This window comes from Haplochromis burtoni, unplaced genomic scaffold, assembly GCF_018398535.1.
Source record: "Haplochromis burtoni strain Fernald_Lab_line unplaced genomic scaffold, NCSU_Asbu1 Contig_50, whole genome shotgun sequence".
Lineage (NCBI taxonomy): Eukaryota > Metazoa > Chordata > Actinopteri > Cichliformes > Cichlidae > Haplochromis > Haplochromis burtoni.
The window spans coordinates 1,563,252-1,583,648 of NW_024582411.1; the positions used below are offsets into that span (position 1 = coordinate 1,563,252).

The following is a 20,397-nucleotide window of genomic DNA, read 5'->3' on the forward strand; positions in this document are numbered from 1 at the left end:
ATTCTTTTAATTTTGTTTCTGACTTAAGCTCCCTACGACAGTCGCGCTCAAGTAGGCACGTGGGCCCGTGGATTGGATAGTAAGATTTTGTGATTCTTTAGCTCTGGCAAAGTCTTGCACTTGTAGACTGACCTCTTTTCAAACCATGCCTATGTCCCTCCATTAGACATTAAAATACCAAAGGCAGACTTCGCCCAAAACTCACGGAAGCTGTGGTCTCCACCCAAGTTAGCCCACACATGCTTAATGCAGACATTTTTCACATTTCGCTTTGATGTTGAACCCCTGGCACAGACTTTTGTGGCGTGGTTTTCAAAATGCTTGATGGTTGTTTGGAAGAAAGAGAGAAGTGAAGGTTTTTTTTGTTCTGTCAGTTCAGCTCTGCGATGACACGAGCATGTGTTATTAACAATCGCTTTCACACGCAGGCGCATAATGAATACAAATATCTGAGTACAAGGTGGGCTATAAAGCGTGCATACCTAATCACATCTATCAGCCTATGTTAGTCTAACGTTTCCTTACAGTGAATTTCAAGGACCTCTTTCTTCCTTCCAAAAACACTGTCTGGTTTTTTAGTGGAGCGAAAAATACCGCAAGATAAATAAAGTGATATGCAAAAGTCTTGAGCCGCCCTCATTTCTCTATAATTTGTTTCCAAGGAACCAGACTTTGTTTTATTATTTTTTAAGCAGCTTTGAACAATAGTTCTCCAGGCTTTCATAGTTTTCGAGGAAACTGGAAAAATGGAGGATAAAAGAAGAAGTGACAGGCCTAAAAACTATCCACAGCAGATGAACTGTATTTGAAAGTCATGCCCTAAAGAAATAGGGAAAAAGTCTGATCAGATGGGAGGTCAGGCAAGAGGTCCAACAGTGAGTGTTCACAGCCATCTGTATCACCTGATGGATGCTCTGTCATGTTTGTGGCTGGATTTCAGCCAGTGGTGATGGGAATCTTGTCAAAATTGATGGAATTACGAACACACCATCAGATGTTGATCCACCATGCAGTAACATTGGGAAAGTAACTGATTGGCAAAGGTGGATCCCAAAAACAGTGCCAATACAGTAAAGGCAAACCCAAATAGAAAAACACACAATGGAACACTATCAGTCATGGATTGGCCTCCCCACAACCTGGACCCCAACATTACTGAAGCAGTGTGGGATCATCAGACAGAACAAATATATAATGCCAAATCGCAACAACAGTTGGCTCAAGGTGCTTCATAATGTAAGGTTTAGACCCTACAACACTGCAGAGATGCCCCCAACAACCATGAGTAACAAGGAAGAAGACTCTGGCAGAACCAGTCTTAGGGAACGGCAGCCATCTAAAGATAGTCACACCAAATAATCCAGATTGTTACAATTCTTTAAACTCCGTTTCGCACCTGATATGCTACATTTATGTTGACATGTTTTAACAAATCGCTGCACCTTCACTTTATTGTGTTATTATTTTAGGGAATGGAGCCCATGATGGGCTTCATTGGTGTTTGATATATAAATGCTAGTTACTCAATTTAAAACTGGCTATGATGGAAATGTTTTCTTTTTTCTTGTATCAAAATGAATCCCAGTCAAAAACATGCTACAGTTTTAGTTGCATGTTACATTATTTTCATGCCGATGTTCTTGTGTAAAATTGAAACTTTTCTTTATTGCAAAGCTGTCAAACACACTTGAAGCTGCTGAAAAGTTTGACTCTTTGTTGTACCAGGACGTACTACACAAAACCACAGAGACCTCAATTTACAGGCTCCCATGGTTATGCCTCTATAAAGCACGAGTAGTAAATATGCTCCAACAGCTGCCCGATGTTGACAGACTGGCTCATTCTACTTCTGTGCTCGGTTTTCTCTCTAGTGTTTGTCTCAAATCCTCCTGTGTGCTTGAAATTTTATCTTGTTGATGTGGGTGTAAGCTTACTGTGTTTCAAAATGCCTGTTGACTTAGTGTGGAGTGGCACTGACTGTCCTGTAATTTAAAGCAATTCGTTATGGTAAGCCGGAGTCATGCAGTAGATAGAATCCAGCTGTGTTGTCAACCTACCTTAAAATACTTCAGCGTTTTAGTTTACAAACCCTTAAAAGAGCTCGATGTAACATAAGGAAAATGCTTAGTTTAGTCATTCTAATAACAGAATAGGGAAAAACGTCATTTGCCTAAAGCAACCTATGAGATACTCTTTGCCATAAGATGACGTCAGGCTCTTATGTGTCTTGCCTCCTCAGACGGGGCATGATGGTGCGGGCCAAGCTGAGGGTGTAGCCACATCTGGCAGAGACCGCTGAACTAAGCAGGCGCCTCCGTACACCAGACCATCTACTGCAGCTGGGAAGATGGGAGAGACAGAGGAGGAGAGGGACAATGTAGGGAAGCTGTTTGAGAACTTCATCCAGGCCTCGACCTGCAAAGGAGCCCTTCAGGCCTTTAACGTCCTCTGCAGATGCCAGAACCTCGACCCCGCAGAGCACAGCACCTTCTACAACAGTCTGAAGGCAAAGGTTACTTCCTGGAAAGCAAAAGCGCTTTGGAGTAAGCTCGACAAGAGGATGTCCCATAAGGAGTACAGAAAAGGCCAAGCCTGTGCGGGCACTAAGGTTGGTTTGATTACATCTTTGTGCATCTACTGTACATACTGCAAAAAAGTCATATGAGGTGTTGACATGATATATTCTGTTTATATTTATCAACTGCTCTCCACAGCCCCATAAATTCTTTGATTATTTCCTGGAGTGACCTGATGGCTGAGCGATTAGTGTTCATAACATTCCCAGAGGGCCCCGCCTATGCTGCAGTTCATTCCCCTGGTCTTTTCCCCCAAATTTCCTGTTCTTGTCTCTATCACATCTATTTAAAACCAGAAAAATCAGTTAAAAACAATGTATTCTCTAGCTTCAGAAGGACAAGAGGCGTTTCTAATCTGGTTTAGGACAGTTCTGTTGATGTGTTGTTTCTGCGGCCATGTTGCTATTTTTAAAAAGTCTCCTTGTTAGTGGTTTCGAGGATCCTTTACCCCAGACTGCAGAGTCTACTGCATGACAGCAGCTGTTTTGTTGGGGTTTTTTATAGAAGAAACAACGATAGACGTCATCTTTTTCACACCGTTTTTCATTTGCTTGACAAAACCTTTCAGCAGCCAGCTCTCATATTTTGACTCTAAGCTTCACTTTTGAGTTTAGTAGCTGAAGTAAAGCTAGTTAAAAGTTAAAAGTGGTTAAAAACAGTAAAGCTGGGAAAATGTTTAGTCTGATGGGGTTTCTATCTCAAGCATGTATCTTTCAGTTTATTCTCGGTATGCGCAGAAAGCTAACAATGTGTTGATTGGCCTGAAAGTCTAAAAATGATCACAAAGCTCGGTTCATGCATCATTAAAGTTGATGTTTTATGATTTAGGAAGTATCTTTATGGTTTCGTCTCACATGACTCCTTTTTAATTGTACCTCAGTTCAGGGGCAGTCTCACTGAGACCCTGCTAAAGTGCTCTACAGAGTGCCATAGCTCAAGTAGTCTTTATTTTAACCTCTACTTGCCCAGACAGTTACTCTTTCACTCCTTTAACAGCTCTCAACAGACGGGGCAGGAAATGTTTTCTGCTGCAGACAGGTGTTATATGACAAAACTGGAATAAATACATCCTGAAATTTTCACAAAGACAGATCAGCCAGCAGAAAAAAATATAAATTGCATGCATTTGCATTTTATTACTATTAAAGACAAGGGGGAAACCAAGAAGACAGCTGTGTGTTGCTTTTTTTTTTTGACTGTCGTGTAAAGATTCAGTCTTATTCAGACAGCAGATTAAATGTGCAATAAGAGCGCTATTCAGGGGGTAGTCTTGAAGTGCATGATGAAAAACAACTTGCAAAAGGGACAAAAGAGCCATAAAAAAGGGTGTGTGTACAGTATCCTGTGTATGCGGGCATGGGGGCAGTAAAGGTGATGACGGAAAGTAGAAAAACCCAGAGGAGTGTGATTACCTTGCAGCCATCAGCAGCGCTCAGATTGAGAGAGCTTTTTTTTTTATTGCCCAGAGAAGCAGACAGCATCAGTCAGCAACTGTGATTATTTGGCCCCAGCGTTACTAAAATTGGGCTCGTCTCAAAGGGTTGGAGCCAGGCCCGCGTTATTATTGAAAATGTGTTTTTAAAATGTGAGCCCGGTTTTACTCGTTCTGCCTGATTTAAGCCGGCGCCCAAACAGGTAATCAGAAGGAAAAAATATTTTTTGAAGAAAGTGTGACCCTTAAACTTCTGAGCCAAAGCTGTTAATTCTGACAGTCCACAGAGTTGTGTTATAAAATGTAGACGCTTAGCCAGTGAGTGGTGCGTAGTGAATTTGTGATTGTGCAAATGCCAGAGATTTAATGAGCCAGGTACACTTGCACAATGTTTTAATTACTCACGGCCAGGCGGTCTGCCGTTACGTGATTAAAAGCGTCTCCTCTGAGAACCGCGAGGTAACGAGTCATTTTTATGACAGCGCAGCTCTTTAACACTGACAGATGTGATATCACTCAGCACCTCTTCATCTTCTTATTGCTGCTGTAGCAGTAACTTTTTTTAAAAGGATGTAATGTCATCTGGGTTTTATTACCGGACACAGCTGGCTGAGGTGACATGTGGCTGTAGCTTGTGTCTTTTTCGTGAAGTTTTACTGCCTACAACAGAATGAATCTTTTCATAATAAAGACGAGTGATGTCAAAGTCATTTTACATCGTGGGCTGCATACGTCTCACTGTGATCTTAAGTGGGCCAGATCAGCAAAACTCCGTTTTCTGTCATTGTCAAGAAATTTAAGTACACATTTAATCCTTGTGATATCTCAATATAAGAAAAAGAAGTGCAGTTTCAACTTTATGACTCAGTTTATCTACATGCTAAAGAAATCCAGCTGTGGTAAATGAAATATGTCAGCCTGACTTAAAGGGTAAGAAGTTCTGGTAGCTCATCGTATTTTAAACTGTGGAATCAATGTAGCTGTAGACCAAAGCAATTGTTTATCTGTTACTTAACTACTTTGGTGCAGTATGAATGGCTGTGCAGGAGGTTGTTATCAGCAGGAAAAGCTGTACAACTTATGAAAATACTGTTAAAAGTCCAAAATTCATGCCCTTCTTCACATTTTCCAATGCTGTCCAGTGGGCCAGATTGTAGTCTTCGGCAGGCCAATTCGGGCCCCCGGGCCTCAAGTTTGACACCCTAATATAGACAAAGACATTTTCAGTGCACCTCACAGATCTCTTTTTTATAATTACACCTGATTTAAACACATATAGGAGTTTTTCCTGTAGCTTCTCTTCAGTTCCAGTTTTACGTTCCAAACTGCATTGTGCGTATACATGAGCCTGCATGACTCTGCCAGCGCATTAGCATCACCTGCACATCAGAGAAATCACCTGGAAACCTTTACATGTTTCTTTTACATGAGTTTTGCATTGTCTGTGAGCGCACGCAGGAAAATAAACAAAACCAGAGTCACTGCCTCCCTTTTGTATGTCTGCTTCAAACAGTCAAATTGCACTTTATAATCATCTCCCTTTATGCTTCCTTGTTTTATGTTATTACCTGTATGCATTAGTGTGGTATTTTGTCATGAGCATGGGAATTATTGCACTTTGAGAGGTCAAATTGACCATAAATTTTGACCAACAAAATCAAATTAGTTAATGCTCGAGTCTAAGTAAATGTTTGTGCCACATTTAAAACAAACAAACAAAAACCTTCAATCTTGTTTGTGAGAAATCATGCTCCCAATAAGGGATGGTCAGATGGACAACAGCAATACAAAATTCCTCTGTGACTGTGACACTAAAAAGTCACAAAATCTAAAATGCTGCTAGAGGTCCAAAACTCCAACGCGTGCCTGTATTATCTTCAGGTGACTGTCGTTAATCTGCTTTTCCCCTAATAAAAGGAGCAACTGTAAATCTTTTGGCATGTTGTGGTCAGACCAAACAGCCTTAGCAGTAAGAGCGGTAATGCAGCGTAACGGTTCAGGGTTTGTTTGTGTGGGTTTACCTTAAGAGATCATTCATTTCAATATGCAAAAATTGTGTGGCTGGTTTTAACCCTATAAAAACTAAACTATGAGATAATTGCCAAAAAATTATGTTTTTTTCCCGTTTTAACTGACAAATAAAAAAAATCAGTTTTATTTTAGAGTTTTCGTTTCTATAATTTTTTATATATTTGGCTTTTTTTTTTTTTTTTTGCAACTTATAGCTCAAGAATTATTAGTTAAAATGTATTGTGCAATTTTCAAGGGTTTGGGGAAAAGAACTTGCACTGATGATGCAGATGTCTCAAAATGCTGGTGGCTCCGTAGTGTAGTGGGTTACAGATTTGCCTAAGGAGTGAAAGATCCCCAGGAGGAGACACAGATCCCTTTGGGGTTGCATTAAAAAGAAAAAAAAATCTGTCAAGTCAAACATTTGTCACTATCTGTTGTGGTGAGCCACTGTGAGTGATGGAGCAGCTGGAAGTTGCTTTATCTTAGAAATGTAAATGTTTGCTCTGTTTCCTTAACCTCCTGAGTCCTGTATCCTCATATATCAAGATTAGCCTTTTTGGCACCTCATCTTTTGTACTGCTCAATAAAGTGTTTGAGGCTTTGTAAACAATAGTGACTTTATTGTGTTATGCTGTAAAATAAGCCTATTGTCCCCATATGAGGACATAATACTTTGTGTATAAAATAAATTCTTAGTTTTTACTTATCAGTTCCAAACAATCGCAGATAGAAATGAAAAAAATACCAAATGAGAGGTCAAGTCTCTGGAGGTTAAATATGATGATGACGTGAATTGAGTTTTGCAAAATGCACAAAATGAAAACACTAACTTTTGCTCTGTGATTGCTATTTTCTACTGTTTTGATCCTATAAAAATGAGTTGACAATATAATGTGAAGATGAATAAATAACCTCCTGATTCTCTCCCGATGACAGAGCAGAGGCCTCTTGGCTATGCTGTGCGTTCACACCAAACTGTGAGTTTATCACCAGACCAACTGGGCTCGGTGATAAGGCAGGAGACAGATGTCAGGGCTGGGATGAGAATGAGGTCACAGGTGGGCAGCTGAAAGGAAGCGTTTGTCCTGACTCGGCAGATGTGGAGCTGGCCCTCAGGAAAAACCTCATATCTGGAAAAATATATGAGCGAATGGAAAAGTGGTCAAACAAAGGGGACATCTTTGCTAATTATTGCTGGAGAGATCAAAGCGGTGATGTGAGTTTAGGAAAATTGGACACACTGTGACGATACATCTGAACAAACCGATTTAGTGCTGCTCTGCTGCGACATCGTGTTTTTTTTTGTTTTTTTTTTAATTTTTAAATTTTTTTAGCATCCTCGATTTCGGTCTGGCTGTGAAAATAGCTGGTTCGCTTAACTTCCTCTTTGTTGAGGAAAACAAACCTTGCCAGTAGGCTTGTCCAGGCAATGCTTCCACCACCTGTTTGTGCTTCACACCTGAGAATACCTCATTTTTATAACCTCGGGCAACTCATGGTTCAACATTGTGTTCTTCATCACACCTGGTGCTCAGCTGCTCAATGCGAGAGACAGTGCTGAGTGATGAAAACCCAGCTGCTTGTTTTTGGTGCAGGGAAAGAAGTCGATTAGGTCATGATGTCGGATTGTCTCACAGAGCTGATACATATTAACCCTCCTCACTCTTTCTGGTTGTGTAGTTGTTGGAGACTCAGGATGGCAGGGAGTGAGCTGCTATAGATCTTTGTGTTGGATAAGTGGCAAACCTTCCAAGAAAAGTGAAAGAAAAGATATTTTCAGCATTTAAAATGTGGTGAGGCTATTGAGACAGGAGACAGTCCGCCTTGTTGCACCCAGCAGGAGTCGGAGCTTGCCTCTGGATTAAATCTCAAAAGAATTGAGACACATCTTCTCTCTGCACAGTTCTCTGTAAAGCCTCTTAATGTGCTCATAAGGAAAGGAGAGTTTGCCAGCACACATGCGTCACTTCTTTCATCTATCACTCAAGGAATGATGTCATGTTTGAACCGCACATTCTCAGACACACGCAGTAACCTCAGTGAACTGACTTCATGCATTTTTGGGAGAGGCTGGTGCGTGAATAACGAGATAGATATGCAAAGGTTGGTTTAGGTGGGTGGAAGTTGTTCGCAAATATCCATTTTTGGGAAGTTCCTGACAAATGCACCACTTTGGGCACCCGTAATCTGTCTCTCTCACGTTTAATGTGTTTTATTAACAATCCTCACGCACACCGGGTGGTCTGGGGAAGTTATCCCAAGACACAATAATTCTCTGAGTCAATGCCAGTCTTCCTTTAGGGTCTTTAAGTAAGACACTCAGCCTCTAAATGGTCCAGTGGTGCAGTGAAATGGTACTCTCTATCGTGATCTATGCAGATGTCATAATGCTTCTAGGCATGTTATAAACAAGTTGGCTGTGAACTATTTTTCATCTGGGACTCTGCAGGAAAACTCTCAGCCTTCTGCTATTAATATTGTACAAAGACTGAGATTTTTGCTTGGTTCCTTGTGTTGCTAATGAGGTCAATTTGTCATTCCCTCTTATTTAGTGCCTCATCATCGGAGGAGGTCCCTGCGGCCTGCGGACTGCCATTGAACTTGCCCTACTGGGTGCTAAAGTGGTGGTGATTGAAAAGAGGGACTCTTTTTCCAGGAACAACGTGCTCCATCTTTGGCCCTATACCATTCATGACCTGCGGGGACTGGGGGCCAAAAAGTTCTATGGAAAATTCTGTGCCGGAGCCATCGACCACATCAGTGAGTATCTGAAACTAAACCGGCCTTTGCTTTTCTTTGACCTGTTGTCACAAATTATTAACTCCAACCTTAAAGTGCTTTATGCTGCAAAAAATTTGACATTAAGGTGCTGTACATACATAATATTACCAAGAGTCTGGAGAAATTTCTGTGCACAAGGGTACTGGATGCCTGTGAAAACTAGTATGCCTGTGATCTTCAGGTCCTCAGGTGGCACTGCATTAGAAAACAGGCAGGATTCTGTCATGGAAATCACTGCATGGGTTCAGGAACACTTTCAGGAATCATGCAAAGAAGAAGCCGTGTGAACATGATCCAGACAGGCTTCTCTGAGCCAAAGCTCATTTAAGGACTAAAAAACTGATCTGTTGTCAGATGAATCAAAATTTAAAATTCTTTTTGGAAAACATGGAAATTGCATCATTTGGACTATAAAGTAGAGGAACCACCTGGGTTGTTACCTGAGCTCAGTTTAAAAGCCTGCATCTCTGATAAGTTTGGCAAAACAAATAAAAACAAAGTGACAAAAAAGACCTGTTGGGCTGTTGGACAGATAGAACCTTTTTAAATGTGTGTCGTTGAGGGCTCATCTTTTTTACCTTTTCTGTCCACTGGGCACTAAATGTTTTGATTCAGCTCATTCAGTTGTACTGAAAGCAGCAGTAAAAGTCTGTTCATATTCTAGAAAGATAAGCATAGAAACTGCAGTATTTGGAAAAAAAGGACAAAAAAAATAACCTTTTGTGCTTCAGGGTTTAGGTTTTTCAACTCAATTTAGTTCAGTTAAATAAATTTTTTATATATACGGATAATTAACTGAAAATTAGCTGCTGTACACGCACCTTTAGCTAATATATTTTACCTTACCGAATAAAAGCAGGTGCAGCAGATTTATGTAATAAAACTAATGTTGGGTAATTATATTAGTTTCTAGTTTCACTTGTCTCCATAAATCTTCCTCATAACTGCTTTGGTTCTTTGTTCATACCGAGGCTGCTAGCTCGTGGCTTGCTCTGAGCTTTCCCTTTGTTCTCTTTTTTTAAAATGTCCGTGTTCAGCCGGGTGAGGGTGATTCAAGAGTCTGTAAGAGTCTGTGGTCACCTCGCAGTTTACTTTGGGTGTTTTCCTCACCACTGCATGTGTGTTTTGCATGCATAAAAGGGACACGTGAGTCTGATTGGCCGGTGAGAAATCTGACAATAGTGGTCGCTGGTCAGTCAGTCGGTGCATCTTTAATTTTAATCATTTGTATAAAACTCATTTGTACTCATTGTGCAATCCATGATCTCAACGTTCCTTTTGTATAAAGCTTTCAAATTTTCAAACAAGGAGCTGTTTCCTCTCAAGATGGTATAAAAACTGGCAGGCTTACATCTGTGTCCAAACATTAATCTGAATCTGTCTTGCAGGCATTCAGCAGCTGCAGTTGATCCTGCTGAAGGTTGCCCTGATTGTTGCCGTGGAGTTTCACATCAATGTGGAGTTTGTCAACCTGTTGGAACCTCAGGAAAATGAAGGTCGGTTTCATGTCCAAACAACAGATTAACAGCGAGTTTGTCTTCACTCGCTGACAGTTTGTTTATTAGCCGCAAGATTTGGGGAGATTTAAAAGGCTGAAATTGTACAGCTTGGTGTTTTAATAAGGTGAAGTTGAGATTTTTAACAATGTGTTAAGCTCAATGAAGACGTTTCTTTAGAGATCTATACTGTGGAGCTTCCTGGAGGATTTGTAGTAATCCTCCTGCTCTGCAGCTTCGGCTCATATTCAAGGCTGGTTAGACAGCGAAAGACTTTTCATCCTGCAGTATTTAATTTCCTTGACAGCCACCGGTAAACACGAGATAAACATTGGCATTGAAGTACTTTGCTATCATATTTGGATGAGGTCAGCAACGGTTATTTTGCTCAAATGCATATCTGATACAGGAGGACTTCATGTATTAGAAAGCAGTGAGAATAAAAGTATCACTTTCCTTTTTTTTCCCAACTTAATGGCAGTAACTGAGCGCTGCTTCGTAAATGACTACTTGACCCTCACATCCTGCATTTCCCTATAAGCTCTGAAGAAGAAAATAGCGAACATGCTATTGTGCTGTTCCTCCAGCTGTAATATCAATGCAGTGATAACAAGAAGAGCCTGGCCTAAATTTAGACACAAACTTGTGTTCTGTGCTCTGCTGCGACGGACTTAGCCGTGCCTTTGACATCATGGAATGCATTTTCCACATGATGATATTGCACAACTTGCCAAGCTGTTCCTGTGCTGGTCTCACACTTCTGTAGCTCCCACTTGCACGCTTAAAATGGGTCATAATAAAGTTGAAAGAGTACTTCAGACTTTAATTATGCTGATGGTCTGCAGGCCAGATGCAGTTGACCTTATGCTTTGAGTCTCTTACTTTCCTGCTCATCATAAAGCTCTATTTGTCCTTTTGTTCACTCTATGCTGATGACTTTAGAGTTGCACAAGCATGGCAGGCGGCGGAGTGATCCAGGAAGAAAAGGTGTTCTTATCATGTAACGTTCCCCATGGCATGTGTTATTGTTCTGTGGTGGAATATTCAAATAGGAATGAAAGGCTGTTGTCCTAGGATTTATATTATGTGGCTTTTCGGCCCTCTCAGTTTTACTCTGTCTTTCAGGGGTTGGGTGGAGGGCTGCAATCCAACCTGCTGATCACCCCGTGGCTAACTTTGAGTTTGATGTGGTGGTGGGAGCTGACGGACGCAGAAATACCCTGGAAGGTGAGAAGACGGCAAACAAAAGTGATGAAGAGTATAGATGCCTCAAGGATGTACTGTACTTTTAGGCCTGATGAACCTGTTGTGACTAAGAAATTGCTCAAAAATAGTTTAATAGCAGACCTATTGTGCACTTTACAGCCCTTACATTCCTCCAGACTTTTTCTGGGCTCTCACTTTAAATAAACTTGAGGCACGTTATTACAATGCTATAAATGAAACCCACCTTTTGCAAACTTGCACTTGCACGGAGCCATTGATCTCTCCCAGTGGGACCGGCTGCACACAAAACAGCCAAAGCTCTGTACATAAATAGAGCAGAGCTGGGGCTCAGCGCAGCAGCTGATGCTTTCCCCCTGGATCGGTTCCATCATCCCATCTCCATCCGTCTCCTCTCTTTTAAAAATGCTGTCATCTAACGACCAAATCGCAACAAATGCTTATTCCTAAAAAGGGCATTCTGGGGCAGAACAAAACGTTTAGCTCATTCCCCAATTATGAAGACTCCTGGGGGAAATAATTTTTCCCTGCAGTGAGCTTGCTTTTGTGTCTTAGCTACGGTAACATAGAGCAAAATGCTCTCCGTTTGTTGTTGCTGGTTTTGGAAACGAGCAGTGAAGTGACGGATGACATTTAACAGTGACAGTGCGGAGAGGCTGCAGCACATGCTCAGAGCATCACTTCTGTACCGTCACTATTGCACACATCACTTTGTTATATGGAACCACTTGATTTCCCCCCTTCCTTGTAGCCTTCACACACTCATAGTTGGGAGTCTTTCATTTACAGGTTGGAAAAGAAAATAGTTTGATTTGCCAGTAAAATGTTGAACCTTAATTTGAGTTATTTTGGTTATGGGACTGAAGAATGCATGATGTTTTTATTTTTTTTGTTTCCTGTGTCCATTTCTGTTCAAAAGATCTGACATTGGCAGTCATCAGCAGAGCTATTCTGCTACTTTTGTATTTAAAAGATTTAATTAGATTCCACAAAGATACTTTTAAAACTATTTTTGAACTTGAATTCTTACACCTTGAATACATTGTTAATAAAATGAAAGAATGCCACATACTTTTGGTTCTGAAGGCTAATTTGATGATACGTTTGGCAGTTTACTTCTTCGGGCTTTTTACAACACATAGCTTTTTGTTTCCTTGTCGCTAAAAAGAATCACCTTGGCAAGCTGCCTCTTATCCTAAAATGACTTCCTTGCAGTTGTGGTTTACTGCTAGATTTCCTCTGGAAAGGATGATAGGCCTTTGTTTGCTTGTGAAGATTAACATCCCCATTTCTTTCTCTCTTCCGTCTTTATTTTTTCCATTCTCCCAGGTTTCAAAAGGAAGGAGTTCAGGGGTAAACTGGCAATCGCCATCACAGCCAACTTCATCAACAGGAACACCACCGCAGAGGCCAAAGTAGAAGAGATCAGTGGAGTGGCTTTCATCTTCAACCAGAAGTTCTTTCTTGACCTCAAAGAAGAGACAGGTGGGAAGGGAGTGCAAATAGACTCATTAAACCTGGCAATTTCAGAGGCTTAAATTTGAATAAATGCCTAGTTAGTCAGTATCTGATGCTGAATTGTCTTGAGTCCAGTATCACCAATGCTTTATTGTTGCTTGGTATATGATTTTTATCCCCTTGGTGGGTAGTTGCTAGGTAACGTAATGATGTCATGTCATCCATATTGAAATTTTTGTGTTGATTTTGTGATGTTATGATTGTGAAATAGAAACAATGTTATGCTTTCACAAGGTGTTATAGGTGCATTAACACAACAAATGAGTCATTTTGTTGGTAGATGGTTGCTAGGCAACATGATGACATCATGATATGCGACATAGAGAAAAGCCCTCAGGCGCCTAAGATGTACCTGTGTGCCAATTTTGGTTGCTCGACTCCTGATAGTGTAGGAGGAGTCTGTGGGCAAGCAAACAGACAGAAGGAGATTTAGTAAGATTACAAACTGGGTGTTACACTGTGCTGTTATAGTTTTCACTCACCCATCCAAATCATTGAATTCAGCTGTTCCGATCACTTCCATGGTCACAGGTGGATAAAATCAAGCACCTACACCTGCAGCTCCGTGAATTCAGTGAATTTAGTGAGGAATTTATTACTAAATATAAGTCAACTGTTAGTGGTATTGTAACAAAGTGGAAGTGATTGAGAACGACAGCAACTCAGTTATGAACTCACAGAGTAGGGTCAACAGAGGTTACCGACTTTCTGCAGACCTACAAACTTCACGTGGGCTTCAGATTACCTCTAGAACAGTGCCTACAGAGCTTCATGGAATGGGTTTTCATGGCTGAGCAGCTGCATCCAAGCCTTACGTTACCAAACACAATGCAGAGTGGCGGTTGCTGTGCTGTAAAGCCTGCTGCCACTGGACAGCAGTGGAGACGTGTTCTCTGAAGCTGCAAATCCCACTTCTCTGTCTGGTAATCAGATGGATGATTCTGGATTTGGCAGGAGAACGGTGGTTGTCAAACTGCTACAGTTGGACACTTTAAAAGCATGTTAAATATTTGATGAAACACATGCGATTAAAGAAAATGCATGTTACATCATCCAATTTTTGCATTTCAATTTTTTTTCAACAGTGGATGAGTCTTAAATATCACACATAATAATGGATCCAATAGGATCAGCCACAATTATCTGTTAGATGAAAACCAAGCTGTTTAGATTAAACTTCTCTGTGAGACCACTAAGTCACTACAGACCAAATGCAGCAAAAATCAGATCTAAAATCTTTAAATTTACTAAAAGTTTCAGGGGTATTTTGCACAGTGTTCTCAATACCTGAAGAAATATCAAGAATGTTGTGCAGCGACTGTTTTCATTATTTTCACTGTGATCATTCTGAGCCTCCAGCAATAAAAAATAAGAAGTCTGTTCATCCGAAAGAGACACTGATGTGTGAAGAAACCATTTATTTAAACCCCTTTCAGCATACAAAAGCGAGTTCAAGCTTTCATCTCTGTGGAAAAAGCTTGTTGGTGATTTTTATGAATTGTAGCCGTAACGCAAACTTGTCATTTGTCACAGGTATTGATCTGGAGAACATTGTGTACTACAAGGACAACACACATTACTTTGTCATGACTGCCAAGAAACAAAGCCTGCTGGACAAGGGAGTCGTCATCAACGTGAGCAAAATACACTAGCTCCACAGATCTGCTGTAATCTTAATTCATGCTGTCTGGTTTTTTTTTTATCGTTGTTATTTATCTTATATTTTAAAAACAAAGAATATTACAGGCAATTTTCAGTTCAGGTTTCTTATTCCAAGAATTAATATCATGAACTAAATACAATAAATTTGAAATCGTCAAATCTTTTGTTTATTTCTAAGACTGCGTCGGTCATGTGTTAAATTCATTGTATTGTAATTTGTTTAGCCCTAAGCACTGGATTCAGGAGAACCATAACAGCTAACAGATCCAGACAGATGTTGACAGAACTTGATGCTTCAGAGATTTCGATTCAGAACGATTTGATTTTATCATTTATAAATCTGTGCTCATCAGTTTTTCTTACTTACTTTTCCTTTATTCACTGTCTTCTGTTGATTTCTTTCATAAACAGAGAGCTTTTGTTTCGGTTTTGCACACAAATTCATTGTGGTTGTTCTGACTGCTTCGGTCCGACAGGATTACTCAGACACAGAGATGCTGCTGAGTGGTGAAAACGTCAACCAGGAAGCTCTTTTGTGCTACGCCCGAGAGGCTGCTGACTTTGGCACAAACTACCAACTTCCCACACTGGACTTTGCCATGAACCATTGCGGGCAGCCAGATGTAGCAATGTTTGACTTCACTAACATGTACGCCTCTGAGAACGCTGCTCTGGTCAGGGAGAGATTTGGACACCAGTTGCTCGTAGCACTGGTTGGCGACAGTCTGCTTGAGGTAAGACAGCAAGTAGCAGAATCCGGCATTCATGGCATGGATATTTCAATTCCTCTATCCAATTGCTGTGGGCAGAAGACCGGGTAGAAAGAGGTCGTTTACAGTTTGCTCTGTCTCAAACTTGATGGTGATGTTGTCTGGAATCACTAAGGGAGCAGAATTTTTGTGCTCTGAGACAATGGTGGTGGTCCAGAAGCACACAGGGACATTTCAGGAATCTATTTAGAGACATGGGCAACCTGAGCTTTTTTAGGAAAGTGTGTAAGATATTCAAACTTGGATAGTCAATGCTTTGGTATGTGACATGACAGGGTAAAACATAACAACAACAGAAATACTAAAGACATCCCAAATTCCAGACAAGACCAAACTTTTCTCTAATGGAGCCACATTTTTCTCATTTCTTTGGTTTCCCATCACTTTTATTTTTTACTGTGTAAGCAGTCTCTCTGTAAAAGGAAATCTGCACTCAGAAAACATAATCACCCCCTAACACTTCATGTTTGCAGTTTGCTTAAGCATGACTTTATTTTTCCATTATTTCAACTTCTATGACCTGGAATCCAAAAAGCTTGTCTCCTTTTTTTGTATATCCCCCAATGACCAAGAGAAGAAGTATGTCAAACAGACTAAAAGCCACGGCACGATGTCTCTAACAATAACTGGCAAACTTGTTGTGTGTTGCTGTGTAGCCCTTCTGGCCAATGGGAACAGGCTGCGCCAGAGGCTTCCTGGCTGCCTTCGACACGGCCTGGATGGTAAAGAGCTGGGCGCAGGGTCAGCCAGTCCTCGAAGTGCTGGCAGAGAGGTACCCACACTTTATGTTGGGCATTAGTGAGCGCCTCCTATAAATCAGTGCTACTCAAACACATTGTTCACATAATCAGCATGTCAAACTCATTTTACGTTGTGGGCCACGAACAGCCCACTTTGATCTTTAGTGGGCCGGAGCAGTGAAACTCACCTTTCTCTCAGTGTAAAGACATTTAACTACACATTTAATTTAACTTAATTAATTTAATATTCTAATATAAGAAGTGCAACTTTAGCAGTACATGTCAGTTTTTCTACATGATAAAGAAATGCTTTGGGCTTAATAATAATAAATCTTTTTAATTGTAAGAAAAAAATGCATTATTGTTATTTATTTATTTATTTGTGTGTAACATTACAGAAAAAACTCTGCTAGTTTCCTGTAATTATAAAATGGAATATTTCTGTTAATTATTTTTGAACCAAGGGAAAAATGTTGTTATTTAAATGTTTATCTATTACTTATTTACTTCGGTCTTTATCAGCAGGAAAAGCTATAAAACTATGAAAATACAGTTAAAAGTTTATATCCTCCCTCACATTTTCCAAAACTGTCCTGTTGGCCTTCTTGAAGGGGACTGATCCTTGCCCCCGGGCCTTAGGTTTGACACACTGGCATTAAAGTGATGCAGTAATGCCTCTTGTCTTGGTACAGGGAGAGCATTTACCGACTACTACCACAGACAACCCCTGAAAACATTGCCAAAAACTTTGAGCAGTACACCCTAGACCCAGCAACTCGATACCCCAACCTCAACTCTACCTGCATCAGGCCTCACCAGGTGAGATGTCAGCAAATCTGTCAATGGATCATTTAAATACTAATACTAATATCTCAGTTCCAACAGCTTTTTCTTTGCCTTTCTGTTTCAGGTGCGTCATTTGTACATTAGCGGACAGCTTAACCCCTGCTCTCTCGAGCGTGCCGCTACCATACGACGGCCTGTCAATCTCTCCAGACGTGGTAAGGGTTAAAGGAATTGAATGCCACTGAGTCATCTCCGGTTATTCACTAATACTATAACTAATAGGGTTTCTTCTCCTTTCAAAGGCTCCTAATGCAATCATTGTAGCCTAAATCTCCCCCATTCAGTTCCTTCCCTTCTAACAGAAGTAGTAAGTCGCCAGAATTAACTTCAGTTTAGGGAATAAGTCACGATATGAGGTTTGTTTTTACATGTGGGTTCATTGAAGAGAGGAAACTTTGAAAGAAGAGCTGCCGAGCTATGAAAGAAACAGTGAAACACACATACATCCCTCTCCAATATCAACAAAACTCAATGTCACGTCCATAAAACAACCCTGCGTTTAAACATTTAAAAAAAAATCAATGACAAAATTTTGAAACCCGAAGCGAAAAGTAAACATTGGTGCCAGAATTCTGTTATATTCTGTTTAGTCTGATTATTCTCGCACTACTCTGTGTGTTTGAGTAAAGCCACTTTAGTCAGTCATTCGCTCTTATGAGCAAGCACGTACTTGTTTCTACAGGTTTGTGTACAAACTCCAGCACCCACTCTAAACATCTTCTTGCCACTCTATGTAACAGCACACTATTTGTTGGTTTGTCGTCGTGACATCATATCTGACATCATAACCACCGAAACTTTCTTCTAACACAGCCTGCCTTCTTTTCACTGCTTTTTAAGAATTTGATCATTTTAAAAAAAATCGTCTTTTTTGTGCTTCTGTGGCAGACTCAGAGGTCAGACCAGCGAGGCTTCTCACTTGGTGCCAGAAGCAGACGGAGGGCTACAGGAATGTGATAATCACAGACCTGGCGTCTTCTTGGAAAAATGGTATCGCCCTCTGTGCCCTCATCCACAGATTCAAGCCTCAGCTGATGTACGTATCATCTGTCAGATAATATCAACCTGCAGAGCCACAAACTGATCCCAAACCAGTTGCGTTAACATAGTCGTAGCATGCATGTATTCACATGAGCGTTATCTGTTTTCCTGAGAAGATGAACTCCATGAGCTCTTCAAAAACAACTAGTTGTGAGGAAATTCACATCTTAAAATGGAATGCTAAATATGCTTGGTATGCAATGAAAGGTACTGATCTATATGTGTGTTTATGTGATCTGCTCTCTACCTCCTTAAAACTTGTGCTGATAGATGGGTAAAAAATACTTCATGCACAGCTGTCCCCGAACTAGCTGGGTGCTCACAGGAGTGTGCAGCTGTGTAAATTTCATACATGTCAAGCCAAATTAAATAAATACTAGCTGCTCCAGTACCCATAGCAATGTGTGTCCAACAGAATTACTATTGACTTGTATTTAATTCTAAAAAAACCCCAAGTTTTTCTCTCTATCGATTCAGAGCTGTGGAGAAAAACAGCTAATCAAGAACAAAGAACAAAAGCCATACTTTCATTCTTTGCCACGTTTCAGATCAGACTGCTTCTCACAGCATGGATTTAGTAACTCTAATTTTATCCTCTAACCCCTTAATTAGTGCCTTCATACCTTGCCACATGCCACCACAATTTCATCTGGTCCTGTAAGTTTCCAGGAACCACTGGCATTTTTCCCCTTTCCTCTTTTCCATATGCATGACTGTCAGCAGAGCAGACAGCAGACAGAGCAGGTTCACAGAAGAGAAAGGCAGAAAAAAGTGAGCCTGAGCACTTAGCGAATAATGCCAGAGTTTGTGTGCTCTGCTGCTAGGTTACCGCTCTTGTCTTTACATTACTTCATTACTTCTGAAGTCGTCTGCACACTGTCCACTTAGGTGACGACATAAAGATGCCGTTTCCCCCATTAGAGGCTACTGGCTGCTATTTTCTCCTGCATTTGAGGAAAGCGGTTCTTTGGCTGTGTTGGAAATAAAAATGTGTTTCTGAGTGACGTCATTCCTTTGCACATGTAGTCATTGTCAGTCACATGAAATGTACAGTTCCCTTAAAGAATGTCACTTACACACCACACATGTCCGCAGTGCATCTTAAATAATATAATAATATTTTGGTGAGCCCATGTGAGTTGGAGCCTCAGTTTCCTGTTCTTAGATGACAGGAGTAAGCACCTATTGTGGTCATCTGCTTCATGTGCATTCAGGGATGCTCTTCTGCATATGCATACCTTTGTTATAACAAGTGCTTATTTTGAGTTACTGTTGGCCTTCTGTTAGCTCAGATCAGTATTCTGACCATTTTCCTCCAGTGTCAACAAGTTATTTTCACAAATTTTCTCTTTTCAGGCCATTCTCTGTAAACCATAGAGATGTTTTTTTTTTTTTGAGAAAATCCCAAAACGGTTTCTAAATTACTCAGATCATCCCACATTTAAAGTCACTTAAATCATCTTGTGTCCATAATATGATTCCTAGTTAGAACTTCATCAGGTCATCTTGGCTGTGTCTAAATTTAGTTGTGTGATTGGCTGCTTATCTTGATTACCAAGCAGTTAAACAGATGTACCTAATGAAGTGGCCACTGACTGTAAGTCAACGTAATACCCATATTTTAAAAACAAGTTTTTATGTGTGTGTTGAGGAGTGATTTGGGAAAATGTAAACCAGTACCAGACAAAAGCAAAACAGTCAAAAAACTCTGACAACTTGTGTTAAATTACAATAAAAACACATAATATATTTATACTGTTTAATACTCAGTGTGACTGTTTTTGCCTCCATCAGAGATTTTGACTCATTAAACGACGAGGACCACGTTGCAAACCTCCAGCTGGCATTTGACATCAGTGAGCGGGAATTTGGGATTCGTCCATTCACATCTGCGAAGGAGCTGAGTAAAGAGGAGGAGCTGGATAAAACCAAGATGATCAACTACCTGTCCAAGTTCTACGAGCTCTTCCGCGGAACGCCTCTACCTGCATCAGGTGCCCTGCTCTATTATTCTGTGTTGTTAGTTATAGCCACTGAAGCCTGGTATTCGTAATATTTCTCCCTCTGTTTTGTTTTTATTCCTTATCTTTTACACCAGATTCCATCGGTGTTGAAGGTCTTACATTTCTTTGGATTTTCTGTGAAAAAATTCGCATGTTGTTCCATCCTGTTAATCAAGTGTAATGGTATGAGAGGAATGTGTATCTGCACCAGCACTGCGAGGTTGCACAAGTCTGAGATTCTCAACAGCATACAGCTGTCTGTCTCAACAGAAGTGCTTTTAAAATTTCTGCCTTA

At 40.5% G+C, this 20,397-nt stretch overlaps 1 protein-coding gene across 7 annotated transcripts in view; it reads left to right on the forward strand.

The window, feature by feature from the left end:
- The window catches only part of mical2a (microtubule associated monooxygenase, calponin and LIM domain containing 2a), a 40,598-nt gene that overhangs the window by 9,183 nt on the left and 11,018 nt on the right, over positions 1-20,397 (forward strand). For all 7 annotated transcript variants that reach the window (XM_042220553.1, XM_014335901.2, XM_014335899.2 and 4 more), the window contains exons 2-13: positions 2,240-2,608; positions 8,574-8,781; positions 10,191-10,298; positions 11,424-11,525; positions 12,852-13,007; positions 14,574-14,674; positions 15,179-15,436; positions 16,129-16,244; positions 16,905-17,031; positions 17,123-17,213; positions 17,947-18,094; positions 19,894-20,093. In XM_042220553.1, coding sequence (XP_042076487.1) covers positions 2,348-2,608; positions 8,574-8,781; positions 10,191-10,298; positions 11,424-11,525; positions 12,852-13,007; positions 14,574-14,674; positions 15,179-15,436; positions 16,129-16,244; positions 16,905-17,031; positions 17,123-17,213; positions 17,947-18,094; positions 19,894-20,093 — 1,876 coding nt within the window. In that variant the 5' untranslated portion in view covers positions 2,240-2,347. The remainder of the gene's footprint in view (positions 1-2,239; positions 2,609-8,573; positions 8,782-10,190; positions 10,299-11,423; positions 11,526-12,851; positions 13,008-14,573; positions 14,675-15,178; positions 15,437-16,128; positions 16,245-16,904; positions 17,032-17,122; positions 17,214-17,946; positions 18,095-19,893; positions 20,094-20,397) is intronic.